This window comes from Barbatula barbatula, assembly GCF_947034865.1.
Source record: "Barbatula barbatula genome assembly, chromosome: 10".
NCBI classification, from domain to species: domain Eukaryota; kingdom Metazoa; phylum Chordata; class Actinopteri; order Cypriniformes; family Nemacheilidae; genus Barbatula; species Barbatula barbatula.
This window is the reverse complement of record NC_136773.1, coordinates 16595252-16614356: the sequence shown is the minus strand read 5'-3', so window position 1 is coordinate 16614356 and position 19105 is coordinate 16595252. Positions and strand designations below refer to the sequence as shown.

The window sequence follows — 19105 nt, the reverse complement described above, 5'->3', positions numbered from 1 at the left end:
TCAGCCACACGCTGCACTTTGAGATGTTACATGTATTTTTTTTATTACAAAATATCTGTAATGATAATGAAACTGGACCAAAGAGACATTAAAAATAACAGAACATAAAAAAAGCACTATATAAATATTACAGGTGTACATTGCATTTTTCGGATGTATCACATATACAGGTGGATTATCATTACTACATTTGTTCTTGTACCAGGATTGCGTCAACAACTGAACAAACAAACATAAATGTTTGCAAAAACAATTTGGACCCATGTCTAAAACCATTACCAAAGGGATTAAAACTAATTGACAGTAGTTGACAGTAAACCTGTTTACAAAATTGGCAAAATATTTTCTAGGACAATAAAAGTTGCAAAATAAATTTAGAGTTCATTTAAGAGTTGCATCACTGCGATTGAAGTGCACTGTCCAAAAATATAGGCACCACAGAACAGAGTGATCATTCCCCATGTAATAAGAAGATATCTGAACAAAAAAAAAAGATTTCATATACGATTACGAATGTATAAGTGATGTGATGGAATAAGCATTCATTTTGTTAGACATACCACATAAGAATTAAAACTAATCCAAAGAAAGTCTCTTCTTTTTTCTCACCTCAGTGTAGGAGAAACCGTCTCTGACTGCACAGCAAAAATCAGGCAAAATCCTTCAATAAAAGATGCACACAAATAAATATAAAACAATTACGAATATACACTACATATAAAGACAGGTTCAATTACCTGGAAATATAAAGATAAAGAAAGCACTGATTCCCCCAACAACACTGATCACTTTGCTAATGTCTGGAACAAAGACTGCAGTGAGAAGTGTGACTGTGACCCAGGCTGTGGTCAGGGCAACACGAGTTCGGCATTCGTAGGATTCAGTAACCACCGTGTGTCTGCGTCGGCGCTTTAACAATGGATCCTGAATCACAGATCTAGAGGCACACAAATGATATTCCAACCAATGTAAGTAATTTAATGATGTCATCTTTGTAACATTTGATTTTTTCCTCCTACTAACATGCGCCAGTACCTTCCAAGCAGGACAATGATAGGAAAAATTGTAATGATTGAGATTCCGAACAGCAGCCTGGCGATGATCATTGTTAAATCGCCCCCACTGTACGACATCAAAATATCAGGTGCGACATTCTTTCCAAACGTCAGGTACCCATAGATTCCTACAAAACAGTCCCATTTTGAGTCATTTGATGCATTTTTAAGATCTAGCATGGGAACTAAGCTTCGTAGCATAGGAAAAAGAAAATAATCTGAAATCGAGTAAATTATTACTGATTTTACTAGGACTAAGCTACGTATTTCATTGGGGTGCTAAATGTTCATATACAGTTTATGAAAAGGAAGCCATAATAATCCGTACAGAACCAAACTGACCAGTAAGAGAATAGATGATGAGGCAGATAAGCATGGACACCACAGAAATGAAGACCCAGTGTGACAGTTTCCTGTTCTTCATACTACTGTAGACAGCAATACAGGCTTCATGACACTGAAACACAGGTGACAAAATATCAATTTCAACACGACTGCCCCCGTTGCATGAACTTAGCCGCTAAGTTATGAAAGCGTATTAACAAGTAGTCTTACTAACTAGCATTAGTTAAGACTAATCAGTTTTACTTTTCATATTTCAATAATATAATATTTCAATCTTACTTTTTATATAACTGATTTAAAGAAGGTATGACCAGTCTTGAAGAAAAATATTTGACTAGTCTAAGCAGTTTATGCAACCGGCCCGAGGTCTACACTATCTACAATAGGGTCTCAAAAAGCATTTTCTGTAATTATTAGAAAAATTGAACTCTGACTTCATTTCTCATGAATTCCTCTGTTGCACGTTTCTTTTTATATCTACTATTCCCTATTTTCTCTTTCCCTGGCTCATAATCAATCAGCCTCAGGCAATGGATATAGAATAGTCCTGCTCTTTTAAACGCTGTGCCACCGCACTGGACTTTTATTACTTTTTAGACATTTTCTCATTGTAAATTACCATTACAAGAAAACTAAAAATCCAGAAGTTCACCTTCTGGATGCAGAATTCTGGATGCACTTTTTACACTCGACCTGATCAAATTGAATTAAGGTGAGAGTAAAGCACTTGGCTAGAAACGGTCACAAACCTGCAGTCTTTGGTCAGACGATACGTCCCACTAACCTGAAAGCCAAAGCAGATAGTCGGGACAACGCTGAACATTGAAGCCCATGAGCTTATTCTAAAAAATAATAAAAACAAAAATGATTATCACACAGAATCCCTTTCACTGATCTCCTAAAATGATTATTTTCCAAAAAAGAAAATTCTGTCATAATTTATTCACCCGCTCGTCATTTAAAAGCTGTATGACTTTCTTTGTTTCCACAGAACACGAGAGAAGATATTTTGAAGAGAGTTGGTAACCGAGCAACGCCGGCACTCATTCACTTCCATTGTATGGACACAAAACCAAGTGAATGGGTGCCGGTTAACAATATTGTTCAAAATATCTTCTTTTGTGTTCTGCTGAAGAAAGTCATACAGGTTTGAAATGACAAGAGGGTGAGTAAATAATGAATGGTGAACTATCACTTTGATTTATTTGAGCACTTTCTCACTCCAGACTTACCCACTGCTGTAAAGAGGAGACATATTGAACTCATGGACCGGCCTTGTGTGGTATTTCACAGTGATGGCTACAGTGAGATAGGCGGCTGCAAGAGTTCCAATAACACTGGACAAAAATAAATATTCAACAAACCAAAACTATTACAGGTAATAATAAAGGGATTATTTAACATTAAATAAACAGACAGTGACACCCAAAACTATCATCGGTCTGAAGGGATTTATATTGCCGTTATGACAAGCTATGTAGTATTCCTCTTTAAATGACTGGATCTTCACAACACTAAACCAAGCCTTGAAAGACCTCTGATACTTGTACTTTTAAAAGACTGTTTGTTTTTGATTCGTGAACCGTTTTTGTAAACGGACTCAAAAGAACAAATGTTCTCACCTAGTATATTTCTGTATGCTAATCTCCTTGGGTACAGAGAGAGGAAAAATGAGAAAGAGACATAGGAGAAACAGAGCAAATCTCTGGTCTGTGTACCAGTGGTACGGCATCTCAGATTCTGGCAAGCCCGTGATTAACTCGTACATGGAGAAACACACTGTGGAAAGATATATGGCAATGGATCGATACAAGAACTGTTAATTTAGAATGCAAAGCCCACAAAAGAAATCAAGCCACGATGACATTACATCGCTTACATTTCTCAAGCTGGTCAGCCACTATGACCAGGAAAGCAACAGATATGATGAAGAGATTGAAGACATAGCAGATCTCACAGAGCTTGCCTAGAGAAGGACCGCACATGTATGTGACCACGGCCTGATATGTGCTTTTTCCACTTATAGAAGACGAATAGCCCAGGATGACCAGACCACTGGTGAGGAACACAAGAGAAATCTACAGAAGAGAATCGTACATCTTACCATTGTGAAAAAGCAGTGATTTTGGAATGAACTTCAACGAAGACCGCAAATAATTTTAATATTAAAATGAAAAGATGAATTATGTTGATATTATCAATGAAATATATCATCTAGTGCATCAGATATTCAAACAAGCAGTAAAGAGGATTTAGAACCACTTGCATCACCATGGTTTTACATCATATTGATTTAACTAGCAGTTAAACCATATTCTTTTCGGAAGGGTTTATTGGAGCATTCACGCATCTACTTGCCAGTTCCACGGTGACAGCGAATTGAATTCCTCCAGCCTTCTCAAACGCCCAGGGGAAAAGAAGAAGTCCCGCACCCAGCGCGGACTTGAGCATGATGAAGATCGCTCCTAAAGAACCTAGTTTTGGTCCATCTGTGTCCAGCGAGGATTTTGTTAACAAGTTGATGCTTTCTAATGCCAGTTCTTCCATGCTTAAAACTGCGGATCTGTATGCACTGTGGGAATTCAAACATTGGGTCAGGTGCAAGACGCGTGGATGTTTTGTATTCAAATATGACTTGCGTATGACATCACGGTACCGCGAGGGCGAGTCGAAATTAAGTGCCTTGGGATCGCTCTCGCGGTACTTTGATGTAAAAACCCTGTTTTGTTTGACTGTGCTATTGTAACATTTGTTCAATTTTAAGAAGGAATGCAGGCCTACGGTGAGGTTATCCCATTTATCTGTATTGAGCATGTTAAATTTGCACACAGAACTCTTATTATTTAGTTGATGCATTAGGAAGGTAATCCAAAATCAGATTTATTCTGCTTTAAAAATGATTAATCTTGGGTACAACGTGTAGTTATTTTACCAAGTTATACAGTTACATTAAATATGTATTTTACTAATTGAGAGGGGTTTGAAAAAAAGCAAAAATAAGAAATAATTCTAGAATTCATGGTCATATTTAAGTGCGTTTCTTTATTGTCGTGGATTTGTGTAAATCATTAAACTTGTTTGTGTCCAATCTATTTATGAACACATAAAACACTTATGTTTGTCTAACTCATGTCTATAAATATTAAAAACAATGTGCACCAATGTGAGAAGTAATTTGTCTTTAGGTCATGTGTAGGGTGTGCAGGGTAACCCACATATGGAGACTGGATATGTTTGGTGGCTTACTGTCACTGCACATCAGAGCCCAAGCGGAAACAGTCAGGAAAATTGGTGAAGAAAATCACAGGCATGGTTGGGAATTCCTAGTAATGGGCAACAAGTGGGACATGTGACCAGCCGTATGACAAGCTTTCAGGATATCCTTTTAAGTACAGATAACTGGTCAGACTTAGTTCTCATGTTCCGTGTCATTAACCTCCATTGAAGTTTGTCACCAGAAAGAGTCTGGTGGGATTTTCACAGGCTTTCCTTCCCATTAAAAATGGATCAGCACTGAGATTTGGAAAGAGCACCCAGACTCTGATGGAATTAGTCAATTTTACACAGCCCTCAGGCAAAAAGCACAGGCGACTACAGGACTGCTTAGCAGACAGTGTTGATAGGATTTAAAATGAGAGAATGAAGGAGGGTTTCTTTTTGTCTGTCCCTTCCACCATTCAAATAAAAGACTACTACGATGGCCTGGCTAGTCTTCTGCGTGCAAGATTTATTATATTATAACTCATTTTAAAAAGTCTGGCCCAGAAATAATGTTTACTAATATAAACTTAAAGTGGGAACCATGAAACACAGACAGCAAGTTACTATTCAAACAGGATTTTTTTCTGTCAAGTGCTGTCCAGACTTAAAACTGCTAATAAAAATACAAAGAAATTTCTCTGCCCCCCCCTCTTCACTGCGGACATACTTCAGGACTGAAAGAGAAGATAAATAAATGGGTATAATGAAATTATTTTAAATATAATCCACTACCGCTTGACCTCTATTCAATAAATGTTTGTCATACAATAAGTGTTTGTTACCTACTATGAAGATATATCTCATCTAGTATATACACATGCATCTACAGCATGTGATAAGGACGACTTTAAAAAGCGATGGACCAAAGCAAAATATGGCCCTTATCCAAAAGAATATTGTGAGCAGTACAATATTCAGCCATATCAGAGGGCTATACAAACACTGACGGCTTAATTTATCTAATGCAAACAAGGACTAATAGCTTCTTCCATCATTGACAGAAACAAAACACACAACTCCTCTTTAATCATATATACCTGACAGTTTACCCGAATCATCCTTAAGAGAAACAAGATTTTAACTTTAAGATCCATTAAAGACAGAGACAGGTTTTCTGCTTTATACCAGATAGGATATATTTTAAACATTGAAACCATGATGGCTATTTACAAAGATGTAAGCACACACCCATTTTATAAAAACACATTTTGACAAAATACCAAAACAAGGACATGGAAATTCAGTGTGTTTGAATAGGAAACTGAATGGCTGGTGTCTGTTGTCCATTTTGACATACAAAACAAGGGTCAAGAGTCAATTGATCGTCAATAAATTAAAAAACAAAACATTCCTCCATTTGGTCGCTGAACTGAAAGGCATTTGTATAACAAAGACAGGAAAGGGAACACTGATCTGGTGCAGGAGAGGCTCTATCTGGGCACAGGTGGCAGGTTCATCATAACAATATGAAACCTTTCAGAGTTCAATCTCATCACCACAAGCACACACGCACACTTCAGGGAAGACTGTTCCCTGTTTGTCCAGATGTGGCATGTTCTTGTGTGGCCGATCAAACAGCGGGGTTTCGGACGGGGGTTTGTTGTGACTGTTGTTGAAGGTAAAGTGGCCGTTTTACTCTGGGTTTCCTGCGCTTGGGTTTGTTCTTGGCCTTGGTCAACTGCACCACGAAAAAGGAAAGCACGACCATGGCACCAAGAAATGCAAACACTGGGATGGTCTGGCCTACTTCTTGATTATAGCGGCCTGGCATTATTCCTGAAAAAACAAAGATGGATTTCAGCAATGCATATTCTTTTAAGATTTCTATGTTTCTTTTCTGATCAACTTTTTCCTCACCTCCTGGGATGTCCCATGCTCCACTTTCCCCAGGAGACAAGGGTCGAACCTGAGGCCGATATGGCCTCACATTAGGCAAAACCACCTTGTCCAGGTCCACTGAGAGGAGCTTCTGGTGCTTCCACAGATTGCTAAAAATGAAAAAGAACAAACTTACTGTGAAATGTCTTTATTAAAAATGTAATCTCTATTCACTCTGCAGTAGTTGAGAATGGCTCAGTTCTCAACTGTCCTGACCTGGGAGCAGTTTCATTAAGTGGTTGGGGTTTAGCCCAAGACAGATGAGGGCATGCAGGCAGTGGACGTGGCTTAGGGTCACCCAGATGAGCCTCCAGCACTTTGGAGTAACGGTAGAGGTGATTACCTAATAAAATAAAAGCGAAAAAGATTAGTACTCCAGTACATCCATATACATCCAGTGTGTAAAGACAAAAAAATACTGGACGTACCTTCAAGTCTTTGTGGTAATGGCCTGTCTGCGCCTGTAGGGGGCACCATTCTGTTTTTAGAATGGATGAGGCTGGGTGGAGTCATGCTATACGAAGTGTATTGCAGCAGAGCGTCCAGAAGCCAAAAACAGTCTAAACAGGGAATTACATTACAAAGTTGTGTCAAATTGTGTAAAGTACATCTCTCCATACTAATACACTAAACATGCACATTACCTTTCTGTCTGTGACTATCGTCAATGCAGTTAGAGTCTCCATAGAGTACTATGCGTCCTCCCCCTTCAATGGGTGTTTGGTAGAGTCCAAGCACAGGCACATTGTCCACCACTGCAGTCTCTTGTTTCAAGACCTCCAGTCCTAGATATTTGAGAATGTCAGATAACAAGAACAAGAGGTTGAAGAAACAGGGAGCAAGTCAGTCTGCATGGATACAGCAGTGAAGTGAGGTGTGTACCTTGATCCTTTAAGGTCTGACCAATAACAATCCCATCTTCTGGAAAACGAGCGATGCTGCACCCAGAGGCATAATACACTAAAACAAAATGATGCATGTGATTTAGACAGATTTTTCAAATCTATTGAGACTAAATGTAAAAACAAAAATATATACATTTCATTATTACAAACAGGTTTCTTCATTTAATCTTTATTAATTGTCAATAATTTAAGTTTTTTGCGAAGTGTACTGATGCAAGTAACAAAACAAATACATAGAAATCATCTTACTGTCATGATCTGCCATTGTAAAGTCTCCCTCGTATAGGCCATCACTAAAGGCCATACCCCACAAAGAGATCAGGTCATTCAATGCTGGCACATTAGCGCCACCTGTGTCCGGCATCCACCATTGCCTGCAAAAACAAAGGACTCAAAAATCTCAATTTACTTTATTTGATTTAAGAAATTGTGTAAAACCTAGTTGTACATTTAACATTTAGTACATTTAGAATATCATTTGAGAGACAGTAAGACAAGGGATGATGTAGTATTAAGTACCTGGTGTTCTCATCATAAAACTTGACTTTTCTCATGACTGATGTATTGTACCAGTCACTAAAGATGATGAGTGACAGCCCATTTTCTATGTCTCTTCTCAACTTTGTGATCTCCTCTGGGAAATATTCTTCCTCACTGTCCACCATCAGTAAGGTCCCTAAACACACACAAACATTACAATTTATTTAAGCTGGTCTATAAGTCTCATGCTATCACTAGACAAGAAAAATCGGTTAAAACATTCAGCCTTTATTAAAAGGGGGTTCTTGGATTAACACTTACCATACTGACTGGCATCAAAGCATGTGATTGGTGCGCCCAAGACCTCAATAAAATACCCCATGCTCCGAAGGTGCTGGTACATGTCTCTGAAGTTGGTATGAATATGATCACCATTCCTTTAAAAAAAACCAGGAGAAAGAGAAAATCTACAGCATTTTTACAGGAAACTAATTGATATTGAAGGTGTAAAAAATGGCATCCTCTATTCTTTATGTAAATTTGCTATTTTAACTCACCAGTCAAGAGGATCGTTCTTCATACGCAGGTTGTCTCTGGGAAAGTAACCAGGTGGGTAGCGAAGGTTATGGTACTGATCCCACAGGACCCTTTTACTGCGTGGGGGAGTGGGGACAATCTTCACCTTCACTGGTAGCTTCACCGTGGATGTCATCTCACCGCCTATTGCTGACTGCACACAGATAACACAGACCCCAGTTGTTTACAATCTGCTATTAGACTGCACCCTTTAGACCTCAAAACATAATCTTAAAGTCATGGTCAAACTGTTACTCACTTCATTCTCTGCTGGGGATGCCACCGTGACCATGACATGACCCTGAGCAATGCCTTCCCATGATGCAGCTTTCTTGGCCACAGATATTGAGACAGCCAGGTATCCAGCCCAGGGCCAGAGCACTGGTGAGTAAGATACTGCAACGTCTACATAATCCCCATTCTGAGGAATGTACGGCTGCCAGATGGGCTGTGTTAAAAAAAATAAGACATCTTAATGGAAAATTAATCATCATTAGTTTGATGATTGCGATTTGTATTTGTTACCTACCTTGTCCACAATCCTTCCTGTCACACCCATACCATTTAGAATGGTGACGTTGACAATAGTTGGCATGCCACCGTAGTAAATGGGTTGAGAACAGTAGGGCCACATGTACGGACACTCGGTCAGATCTATGTAGCTAGGGCTCAAGCTGAAGAATAAAACAATTTTTTGGATGACATTGACCTCACTGAAATGTCTTAAATGTATTCCACAAGGCTGACAATGGGTCCGTGAAGCTATATTTGAATCAACCATGATAAGCATACATGAATAAAGAAGAGGGAATTGAGAATTCAAGGTACGTGAGGAGAATGCTAGAAAATGAATAGGGTAAACGGTATGAGAAATACCTGGCTTGTGGTTTGTAGCTGTTAAGGATCTGGTAAGCTCGGAGCAGATCGAGTTTGCCATGGCCTTGCTCAAACATGTTGACACCTGGCAGCCTGCGAGCTGATGCGATCAGAGCTTGCTTCATGCTGGCTGGGTTTATCAACTCTCTGTTCAATACAGTGCTATAAGACATTTAAATAGAGTTTCTATAAAAACAAGCGATATGGAGATCATCTTGTATGACTCAGGAGAATACTATTTATATGCAGCAAACATATGGCCATAAAACCAAAAATATGGATAGAGTCAAGAACTATAGATGACTAATGAAAAAGAGAGCAATGTTGTTTTATCATGCCGATCAACAAACACCATCTTCACAAAGAAAGGATACCACACCCTACTACATTTGCAAAATAAAGACCTTTGTTCTCCACACCAGCAAATTTGTAAACATCAAATGCAAAGCAATTTTCTTTTATTCTGACGCTCACCTAGCCAGCAGTGTGACAGCTCCAGCCACCACAGGTGATGCAACACTGGTGCCTGAGAGAGACCGACAGCCTTCCTTCAACCCTGAGCCACGTACACCCGAGCCATAAGTCACGATGTCAGGCTTCACCCTGCCATAGCCACCTGGCAGTTCCTGATCAACAGATAGCACAAGAGTCAAAACAATGATGAAACCCAGTCAACACGAGAGACTGACAGAAACTGTGATGAGTGGGAAAGTGTGCAGTGTATGTAGCAGACCTGGAGACAAGTTAAAATTCTACAATCCTTCACAGCTTGCTAACTTTGTATTAATATGAAAACTACACATTTGGATTTTACTTTAACATGAATGATTTCGAAAATATCATTATGATAAAACAACATGGTTATTACAATTGTGGAACAATCTATTTTGCATAATAAAGCAAAATGATGTAGCGTTTACCCATGTATTGATCTTCGTTCAATTGTTTGTATTTTTTCGATTGCTTGCAATTTGTTTCGGTTTATTATTGACTGATCAGTATTTTACCTAGTCAAACAATTATTTGGTTTCTCAATTAATGTTATCGATTTTTATTAACATTTTCTTTGAAGAGTTCTGAACACTTAAAAGGACTCAGTTATCAATCCATTTGGTAGATGAAAGCTCCAACTTTGTGTCTGGAGATAGACCTCTGCCCTTTTTAGGTCAAATCAAAATATGCATGTACTGACAAGCCTCCTGGCAGCTGCACGGAAATATGTAAACACACCCATGTAGTCATGCCACGAGATGAGAACCTGGCAATGTTGTCCTCAAAATCAATCCCGCCCACACCAATAACATCCATCTGATCCGCTGGATTGTTCAGGGTCCTGGAAGACACACAAAAATTTATTAATCCTGTTGGTCAAATGTAATTGAACTTGTCCTCGGACTGATACACTTACCCATACAATGGACCATCATTGCCAATAGCAGACACCATTATCACCTTGTTGGCCGTAAGCTCCCAAACCTTGTTGAACACAGACAGGAGAGTTGAGCTGTGAGAACTAACCGCACTTCCCCCCCAAGATTTAATTTGCTTCGTTTAGGTCTATACCTTATCTACAAACGGATGGTCCATGAAGTCTGGTCCACCTATACTGAGGTTTAAGACATCTATCTTTTTCAGGATGGCATAGTTGAAGGCATCTAAGAACCAGGAAGTGTAGGATACCTAAAAGAACACAGCTAGTCAGATGTGTTCCAGGCATGTTGCATAGCCTTATTAAAGTATACTAGAACTGAACAGTTTGTGCAATACCTGGTTATTGGTAAAAACCCTGAAGATATGAAGCTCCGAATCAGGAGCAAAGCCCTGGCACTCTCTCATGCTGGCAATAACCCCAGCCACAAAGGTACCGTGACCCAACCCTGCAAAAGGAAAGACAAAGATAAAATAAAGACAATTGGTCTAAATTGCTGAAGTCAACGTCACAGAGAGCCCAGACGCCTTACCATCATCCAGTGTTTTCTCATTGGTCCAGTTGGTTCTTTCCTTAACATTCTTAAAGTGAGGGTGCTTCTCACTCAGCCCAGTGTCAAATACAGCTACCTTCACTCCAGAGCCTGTACGGCATCACACATAATTCAATAAATATTTCTCACATCCTTATTTTATAAATGATTAGAACTAATAAATATACGCACCAGTGTGTCCCATCTGCCAGAGCACATCTGCCTGCAGTATCTGGGCGACGTGTCTGGGGATGGCCCGTAGAAGACGACGGCTGGAGTGTCTGCCTGTGGCATGCCAGAAACCAGAGCTCAGAGACAGACTGGTCCTTCTAAGTGGCCTTGATGATTGCCATGACTGCCACTTCTGAACCCAGCGCGTGTCATTGCATTCTGATCCTACATCAGCGCCCGCTAAAACAGAGGCAGAAAGAAATGAGAGCGATATTAAAGCCCAGGGTCCTTTTCAGACACAGACATACCGTGGTGCATGTCCTGATCCCATAACCCAAAACTGTTTCTTTTAAACAAATACTTCAAACTAGAGGTCTGCTTCTTTTGTCTACAGTATTGACATTAAAATGTAAGAAAAATTTTGTATATTGACAACACGAAAGCGGAGAGGTGACGAAATAAAACAGACCCACACAGACCTCTAAAACTAGAGATAAATATGAGCACAACACACAATCAGCATTTTCATTTCCCCTTTGAATAATTGTGAGTTGGAGGAGAAACAAGACCTTACAAATTCTAAAAAGTTATATTTTTGAGGCTTTTAGCATTTTTATTAATTAGAGGATAGTGGAGAGAGACAGGAAGTGATTAAGAGGAGTAGGATCAGGAAAGGACGTGGAGCCGGGACACAAACTCTTTCTCCCAGGGCACGGTTGTGCCTTATGTCTTGAGCACGGTCCACACAGCCACAGGCTCCAACAAGACCTTACAAATTAAATCAAGCCTTTAAGGAAAAAGACTTCACATTTATGAAGATGAGAAGGTAAAGACTGAAAAAGCTCTGATATACTGCCTACGTGGTGCTTGGAAGGACACCGTAGGTATTAGGGATGCACAGAATATTCGGCCACCGTAATCGGGTTTTTGCCCGAAAAACTTTTATCACCGAAACAATACGCCTGAAATGTTGTGATGACGCAGACAGAAACCGCGACCTGCACATGCTTGTCTGAAGCTATAGGTCTAAGGTGTGGACGTATTTCAGTACATCTCTTATATACTCTTATGGAGTGTTCACACCAAATGCGGTAAATCGCAGGAGAAGGTGATCAGAGCGGAGAAAAAAGGACTTGTCTCTCTGCACCAGATGAGGGACATGCACCCTCGTTGTCTGATATGTTCAGTGAAATCCTTCAAGAAAGTGCCTCAAATAATAGGTAGTCTATTCTGTTCTTGGGGTACTATATATGTGACTAAAAGATTGTAGCCATATTTCTGCTTTATATTTTTTTAATTTGATAAAAATGTTTATTTATGCACTGGCCCTATTTAAAAACACTCAAATCTTTCTCAAATGTCAGGCAGATGACAAGCTCAACCGCTCTACAGCTAGATGGTTATCTGTTTGAAGTCCCCATCCCCAGAAGTACTGTACATTATTATTTAATGAGTAGCTTCAAGTTAAACCTTTTAGATTGAATTTTACTTTATACTGTGCATGGTTGCAATGTGCCAAATATATATGTGCATAATTTGTAATTAATTTATTCTTTGAAACTTTACTAAAATCAAGGCATTGCAATTGCATAAATTAATATTAAAGTTAGTACAAAGTCATAGCTTATAATTGGCATAATTTCTTTCGGTGTTTCGGTTTTCGGCAAAGAATTTTTATTTCGGTGCATCCCTAGTAGGTATGAAAGCGTGGCTGAATTACCGGAGCTAACAGCTTCGACATGTCAGGCTTCCACTTGGGCTGATTACTGCTCATTAATTCCCCCTCGAGCCAGACAGACCAGACTACAGCACATGCTGCAATTATATTACAATACATTATAATCTCTGGCTCACGCTCTTGTGCAGCTGACCCTGACATCATTTACATGATAACTAATTGCATATACACCCTTTAAATGGCCGGGGTTATCCTTCAAGGCACTATGGCTTCTATAAGAGGAACATAAATACATTCTTAACTGCTATTAGCTGGGTCTCTTTGTCTCAGATATGGCCTAAAGTGTGTGGGCATGCAGACTGGAGAAGCCAAAGGAAAAGACTGTTGCAGACCAAAATATGAAAATCTACTCATAAATCTGGGATGTGATTAAATTATGTGACAAAAAAATACATTTACAATAAAATCTCACATTCTTCCTTTGAGCAATTGAAAATGACAACAGAAGACATTTTGGTACTACTATGGTAGTCAATGGTGTCCAAGAACTGTTTTAGTTAAAAGCATTCTTACGAGTATCTTTCTCTGTGTTTATCAGAACAAAATAAGAATACAGATTTTTTATTTTTGGCTGAATTGTACCCGCATTTAAGCAATACGTTGGATCAGTATGTATGTTCCCTGGGAGTCAACGTATCTTTTGCGCCTAATGTAATAAAGATAAAAAACATTGGTTGTTCTTTTGTTGTCATTAGACCAACCACAAAAAACTAAAGGAAGCATTTTACAGGAGCACTGGGGCTTGTGTAAAGGCATTCTGGTAAAGGAAGGTGTTAACAGAAAGGAAATGGTGTTTAATATAACGGATCTGACCTAGTAAACGTAATCACTCTCCTGGAGTTCTTCACACTGACAGTAAAAAAGAAGTGTCACCACCATGCAAATTCAGTCTAGCAGTGGGGAACTCACTGAGCAAAGACAGAGCAATCGCTCACCTCAAGCCCTTCTGAGGGCCATTTCCTCCACCCCATGCACTATATAAACACTTCCTATTCAATTCACCCCCTACTGCTGCTGCCTGCCTTCCCTGCAGTCACCCAAAAGAGCCAAATTTATTATCAGCTGCCTGAAACCTGTGCACAACACCGTATGGTTCAACTGTGACCTCAGAATTTATGAATACACACTACACAGCACACAGAATGCACAATACGTGCGGAGAAGTTGCTAAACCAGAGCAATACTTTATTTGGACTTGATGAAATATCTACATTTCACTGCATTAGTTTTTCTAATCTCAAAATCATTACACACTAGGGAAGGCTGATTTACAACAAAGCAATACGTGATACGGAGTAATACGTTTAATTTGACAGATCAAGAAGACCGAGCACTGGGTATAAAGTTATGCAAGCAATGTTCTGTAAACTTTTAAAGGAAGGGTCGCATTTATTAATAGTACTTATTTATTAAGGTATTATTTTCATTTTGTGTTCACCTGTTGTGAAAAACAATAATCCATTCAAGGATGCGGATGCAAGCATCATGCATCCTCTGGCCATGACTATACTTACAAAATAACAAGACCTCTCTTAAAGCTCGAGTTAAATATAGTATAATACTTGAGTTCTGAAGTGTAAATGTGAGTGCTTTGAGGAAACAGCACAACTTACAGTCAACCAGTTTGAGGCTGCGAAGAACCATGCGCTGAGGCGTCACTCCCTTAATGTAAGGGTGATCCTTCAGGGTGAGCAGGCTGCTGCGGGCATCCTGCCGTATCTCCACCACCTCAAAGTCGCTGGGGTAATCGCTGGCGGGATTGTCCCGCTGCACGATGCGCCAGTTCACCACATCCACATCTCGCAGGGCGCTGCTGATGAAATGCTTTCGAGCCTTGGCTGTGAAGTAACCATTAAATGCAACGATGTATTCTAGAGGAGAGGTGGAAAACAAGAAAACCTATGAGATAATTCAGCTCTCACAAGATAAATACAAGTGCATGCATTCATTAATGCTCGCAACGTCTACAAAGTTCAAATGAAAGAAGGAAATCCTTTTCAGAAATAAGGAGACAACTTATCATTCAAACGGCTTCATCTTGAGTCAACAACTGCACATTATAGTAAAAATACAGGTTGTGAATACAAAAGGGTGGGGGTTGAGGAGGAACACCCAACACCCTGCTTGAGTTTATTAAAAATTAAGCAAAAATACATTTTTGGGTGCAGCAATTCAGATACAAATGAATATGTTATTCAGCAGACACTATCTTAATAGGAATTTAAGCAACATGGAAAAGTGACACCCTCAATCTCGACATACATGTATACAACAGCAGATTAGTAAAGTCACATGAACTCCGAACTATATGAGAATGAATACACAAATATCACAAGCAAACCAATTCAATTCATTTCCAGTAGTAGAAACCACTACTACAAAGAGGTTTTACCAATCCCACAATTCATGGCTACGATTAAAGGAAGCAGAAATCGCTTAAACATTAGAAGATGGCACATTCATAGATCAGTATCAGGCCACCATAAATATTGTCTTATGTTCTGGTCTTGTGTGCCCACACACACACACACACACCCACACAATACCCAGAGCAGTAAAATATGGGCCTTCGAAAACAACACTGGACCGTCTAAGGAACGCATTGCCCACACCCTGGGCCAGCTGCCAATGAATTCAGTGAACACACACACCATCAGATCAGAGGGCAGCCTGCTGACGAGAGCTGCAGTAAAGTGGAGTACATTACACCAGAACACAGAGACGGACTGTTTGATCTGAAGCACTCATGTTTTGTCCTGCCCTAAATTACAGGGCATGAGTAACAGCTGCTTAAACCCACATTAAACTCCATAAACCTTCAGCTTTCTAAACAATAAACTGTCATTGTCAACACTTCTAACTAAATAACAGCACTAAAATATATAAACATACGTGGTAAACGAGGCACAAAAGTTCAACATCCTAATATAAGAATTTTTTTTAGTTTATAGCTGAGGCAACATTTGTAATTTACTTTGTTTAGTCACAAAAATGATTAACAGAAAATGTATATATGTATATATATGTGTATATATATATATATATGTATATATATATATATATGTGTATATATATATATATGTGTATATATATATATATATATGTGTATATATATATATATATATGTGTATATATATATATATATATGTGTATATATATATATATATATATATATATATATATATATATATATATATATGCATGTATACATATACACATTTTCAAAAATGTGTTTCTTTCTGATTCTTAAAATTTGTTTAATTAAATGTCAAATTTGAGATGCACTGATACTCAATATCTCCACAGATAACAACTATGATGTAGATTAAATTAATATTTCTCAACTTTCTTAATGTTATTAAATCATATAATGACTACTAATATTGAACATCAAACAGCTGATGTTTTTTAATATTTTCTCTAATATTTTCTCACAAATTTCGATTAACAGGTTATATCTGATTTTCAACTATCGGCATGAAAAATAGCTTTTATCAGCCGATACTGATAATTGTCCAATATGTATGTGCATCTCAAGTCAAATTATTTCATTTAAAAACATCTCTCCTTCGCCACTTCACATTTTATACATGAGAATGTTAGAAGCCACAAACATGCAGCATCCCAGTGCTGTTAGTTATACTGAATATCAAAACTCATGGAACGGCTATTAAATTAAAGATTTAAAAAAATATATTATTATTATATAACCAAAGAAACTGTTGTATAAATTGCATTATTAAAAAAATCACTTACAACTATTTACACTTATCACAATACCGAACAAAAATGAATGACATCACTTACCATGCTTGACCACTTTGGTAGAAAAGCCCAGTTTTAAAGTTAACTGTGAACAGTTTGGGTTCAAGAGTGCATCAGCATCCAGGGATGGAGGAAAGGGAGTAGAAAAAGGTCCATTCTTTTCCTCTGTGCCCACCAGAGAAAACTGACCAACTAATATGGCCAAAAGCAAGTGCAGCCCCTGGATCATGACCCCTCTGGTCCGTTTCTGTTTATTACCCATCATGTTTTTAAAGGAGTTTTGCAGTTTTAAAAAAGCTTATGTCCTGAACATAGACAGCCTGAAAAAAAACACGGCTTGAGTTCATTTCTTTCTGCGTTTTCTCTCCATCGTGTGTTTCAGTGGAGGTGATTAGTGTGGCACCCTGAAGGGAAGGAGAAGGGCCATCTTCACTTGTGAGAAAAAACGTACAGTAGGTCAGGAGGCGTATTCATCTGGAGATGGGCTTCTTCACAATGGCTATGATGTTTATCCTCTTCCTGCAGACAGACAAGACACAAAACAATAGTTTGGGAAACATGAATAACAAAAGGTTGCATTTTTAATTCAGCAATTTACACCAATGGATATGCATGTTATTTGTTACTTAATTTACTGGTTCTCTCAGACAAAACCACAAAGCTGGCATAAAATAAGTTGGTTAAAGGTTAATAAATAAACCTTCAAAGTAAAAACATTCTTCTGATTTAACTAGACCAGCCATATGATGATTTTAAAATGTTTTAGAGTGAAACTTGCAATCCGCCACAAAGGCCAAGGATACTGAATATCAGGGTTGTTTTTTCTGAAAAATAAAGTTCCCCACCCACAGATCCAGAGATTTTATTTCCTTAACTCCAGGCTGTGAACTCATGTCGCACAAGAGGTGGGTGCACCGCAAACAGCCTTGCACTGTTATGTAAATTTAACCTACATCACATCCTGGAGCAGAAGTTAAGCTTCCAATATGCAAACCACACGGCTCCTAAATCAGACCAACCCAGCATATTACAGATCCACAAAAAAGGAGCAAAACAATTTTAATATGAATGAAATGATCACTTCTCAAAGAGAAACTCACTTAAAAGGCTGAGATTCACATTGATAGTAATTTAATGTGACAACAATTATTATTACAGATTATTTGTCCTGAATCAGAAGTTTCATTTTTATATTATCTTTTTTATTATTGTGTCTATTAGTTTAAGCATTGGTGGGTGTACTTTGTTTTACCTGGATTTGTTTTTAGGTTAAGCTTTGTCTGTCAAAACTAGAAAGTTGGTGTGGATGCTAATAATTTGCCAAAAGCAAGTATTCAATTAAATCCAAAGTAAATGCGTGTTTTATTAATGACATGAGAGAAACTCTAGCATACAATACCATGAGTGTGACTGACAACCTTAAAACAAAGTAAGTTAACTTCATCTTGAACAAAGAGTTTGATTGACACATACACTAAAGTGAACTGAATAAAGCTTTTAAATACAGCTACATTGCTAAAAGTAAAGCATAATTAGAAAGAGTGCTTCGATAATGCCTGTCAATAATACTTTGCCCGATTGGATATGGTTAAACATTCAAGTTTTAACAAAATAAAGCTGACTAGCTAACTTGGCTAATGAGAACATCGCTAGCCGTTTTTGCTATATATCATCACATCATGACTTTTGCGCAGCATAACGCACTCTTGAGTCACACTCCTCTCGAACTGACATCGCTTCAACGATCATGTTTTGTCTCTAAAATGGACAAACATGTGGCCTCGCTGCAATCCTGCTAACGCTAACAGCTAGCATAGCATAAGAGTCCCTACACATAAATAAATACTTACTCTCGATTAAACACGACGCTGGACGAAACGGTTAACTTCTCGCCAGAACTGTTCTTGACCTCAATGCTTATCGGGACTGTACAATATAATATTCTTTCATCCTTATGGCGTGAGACATGCAGTCCTTAACTCATTTGCTTCAATCAAGACTGTAACGTGAGAAACTGGGATTTAACAAAACAAATAGCAGCCAATCCGCGATCGTCGCGTCACGATTATACAGTAAGGTGGATGGCCGTTCCGC

General features: G+C 38.5%; 2 protein-coding genes across 3 annotated transcripts; both read right to left on the bottom strand.

Moving 5' to 3' along the window:
* Positions 1 to 19: 19 nt before the first annotated feature.
* Positions 20 to 4079, bottom strand: slc38a8a (solute carrier family 38 member 8a). Of its 2 annotated transcripts, none has more exons than XM_079465372.1 (10): positions 3759 to 4079; positions 3280 to 3478; positions 3023 to 3179; positions 2633 to 2737; positions 2185 to 2242; positions 1398 to 1512; positions 1036 to 1183; positions 738 to 937; positions 610 to 661; positions 20 to 477 (listed from the first exon to the last, which is right to left on the bottom strand). In XM_079465372.1, exons 1-10 carry the CDS (start codon positions 3945 to 3947, stop codon positions 375 to 377), a joined length of 1326 nt encoding a protein of 441 aa, XP_079321498.1. In that variant the 5' UTR covers positions 3948 to 4079; the 3' UTR covers positions 20 to 374. The 2 variants fall into 2 exon arrangements, with proteins under 2 accessions (XP_079321498.1, XP_079321499.1); XM_079465373.1 differs by having other exon boundaries at positions 3119 to 3179; positions 3759 to 4035.
* A 1449-nt stretch (positions 4080 to 5528) lies between these two features.
* Positions 5529 to 19053, bottom strand: mbtps1 (membrane-bound transcription factor peptidase, site 1). The gene is made up of 23 exons (XM_079465835.1): positions 18862 to 19053; positions 17054 to 17530; positions 14860 to 15117; positions 11530 to 11748; positions 11338 to 11448; positions 11144 to 11253; positions 10940 to 11056; positions 10785 to 10852; positions 10607 to 10709; positions 9851 to 10002; positions 9377 to 9538; positions 9030 to 9174; positions 8760 to 8948; positions 8482 to 8654; positions 8246 to 8361; positions 7964 to 8120; positions 7694 to 7818; positions 7422 to 7499; positions 7184 to 7324; positions 6968 to 7099; positions 6756 to 6882; positions 6519 to 6649; positions 5529 to 6437 (listed from the first exon to the last, which is right to left on the bottom strand). The coding sequence occupies exons 2-23, from the start codon at positions 17274 to 17276 to the stop codon at positions 6232 to 6234; spliced, it is 3243 nt and encodes a 1080-aa protein (XP_079321961.1). The 5' UTR covers positions 17277 to 17530; positions 18862 to 19053; the 3' UTR covers positions 5529 to 6231.
* Positions 19054 to 19105: the final 52 nt, after the last annotated feature.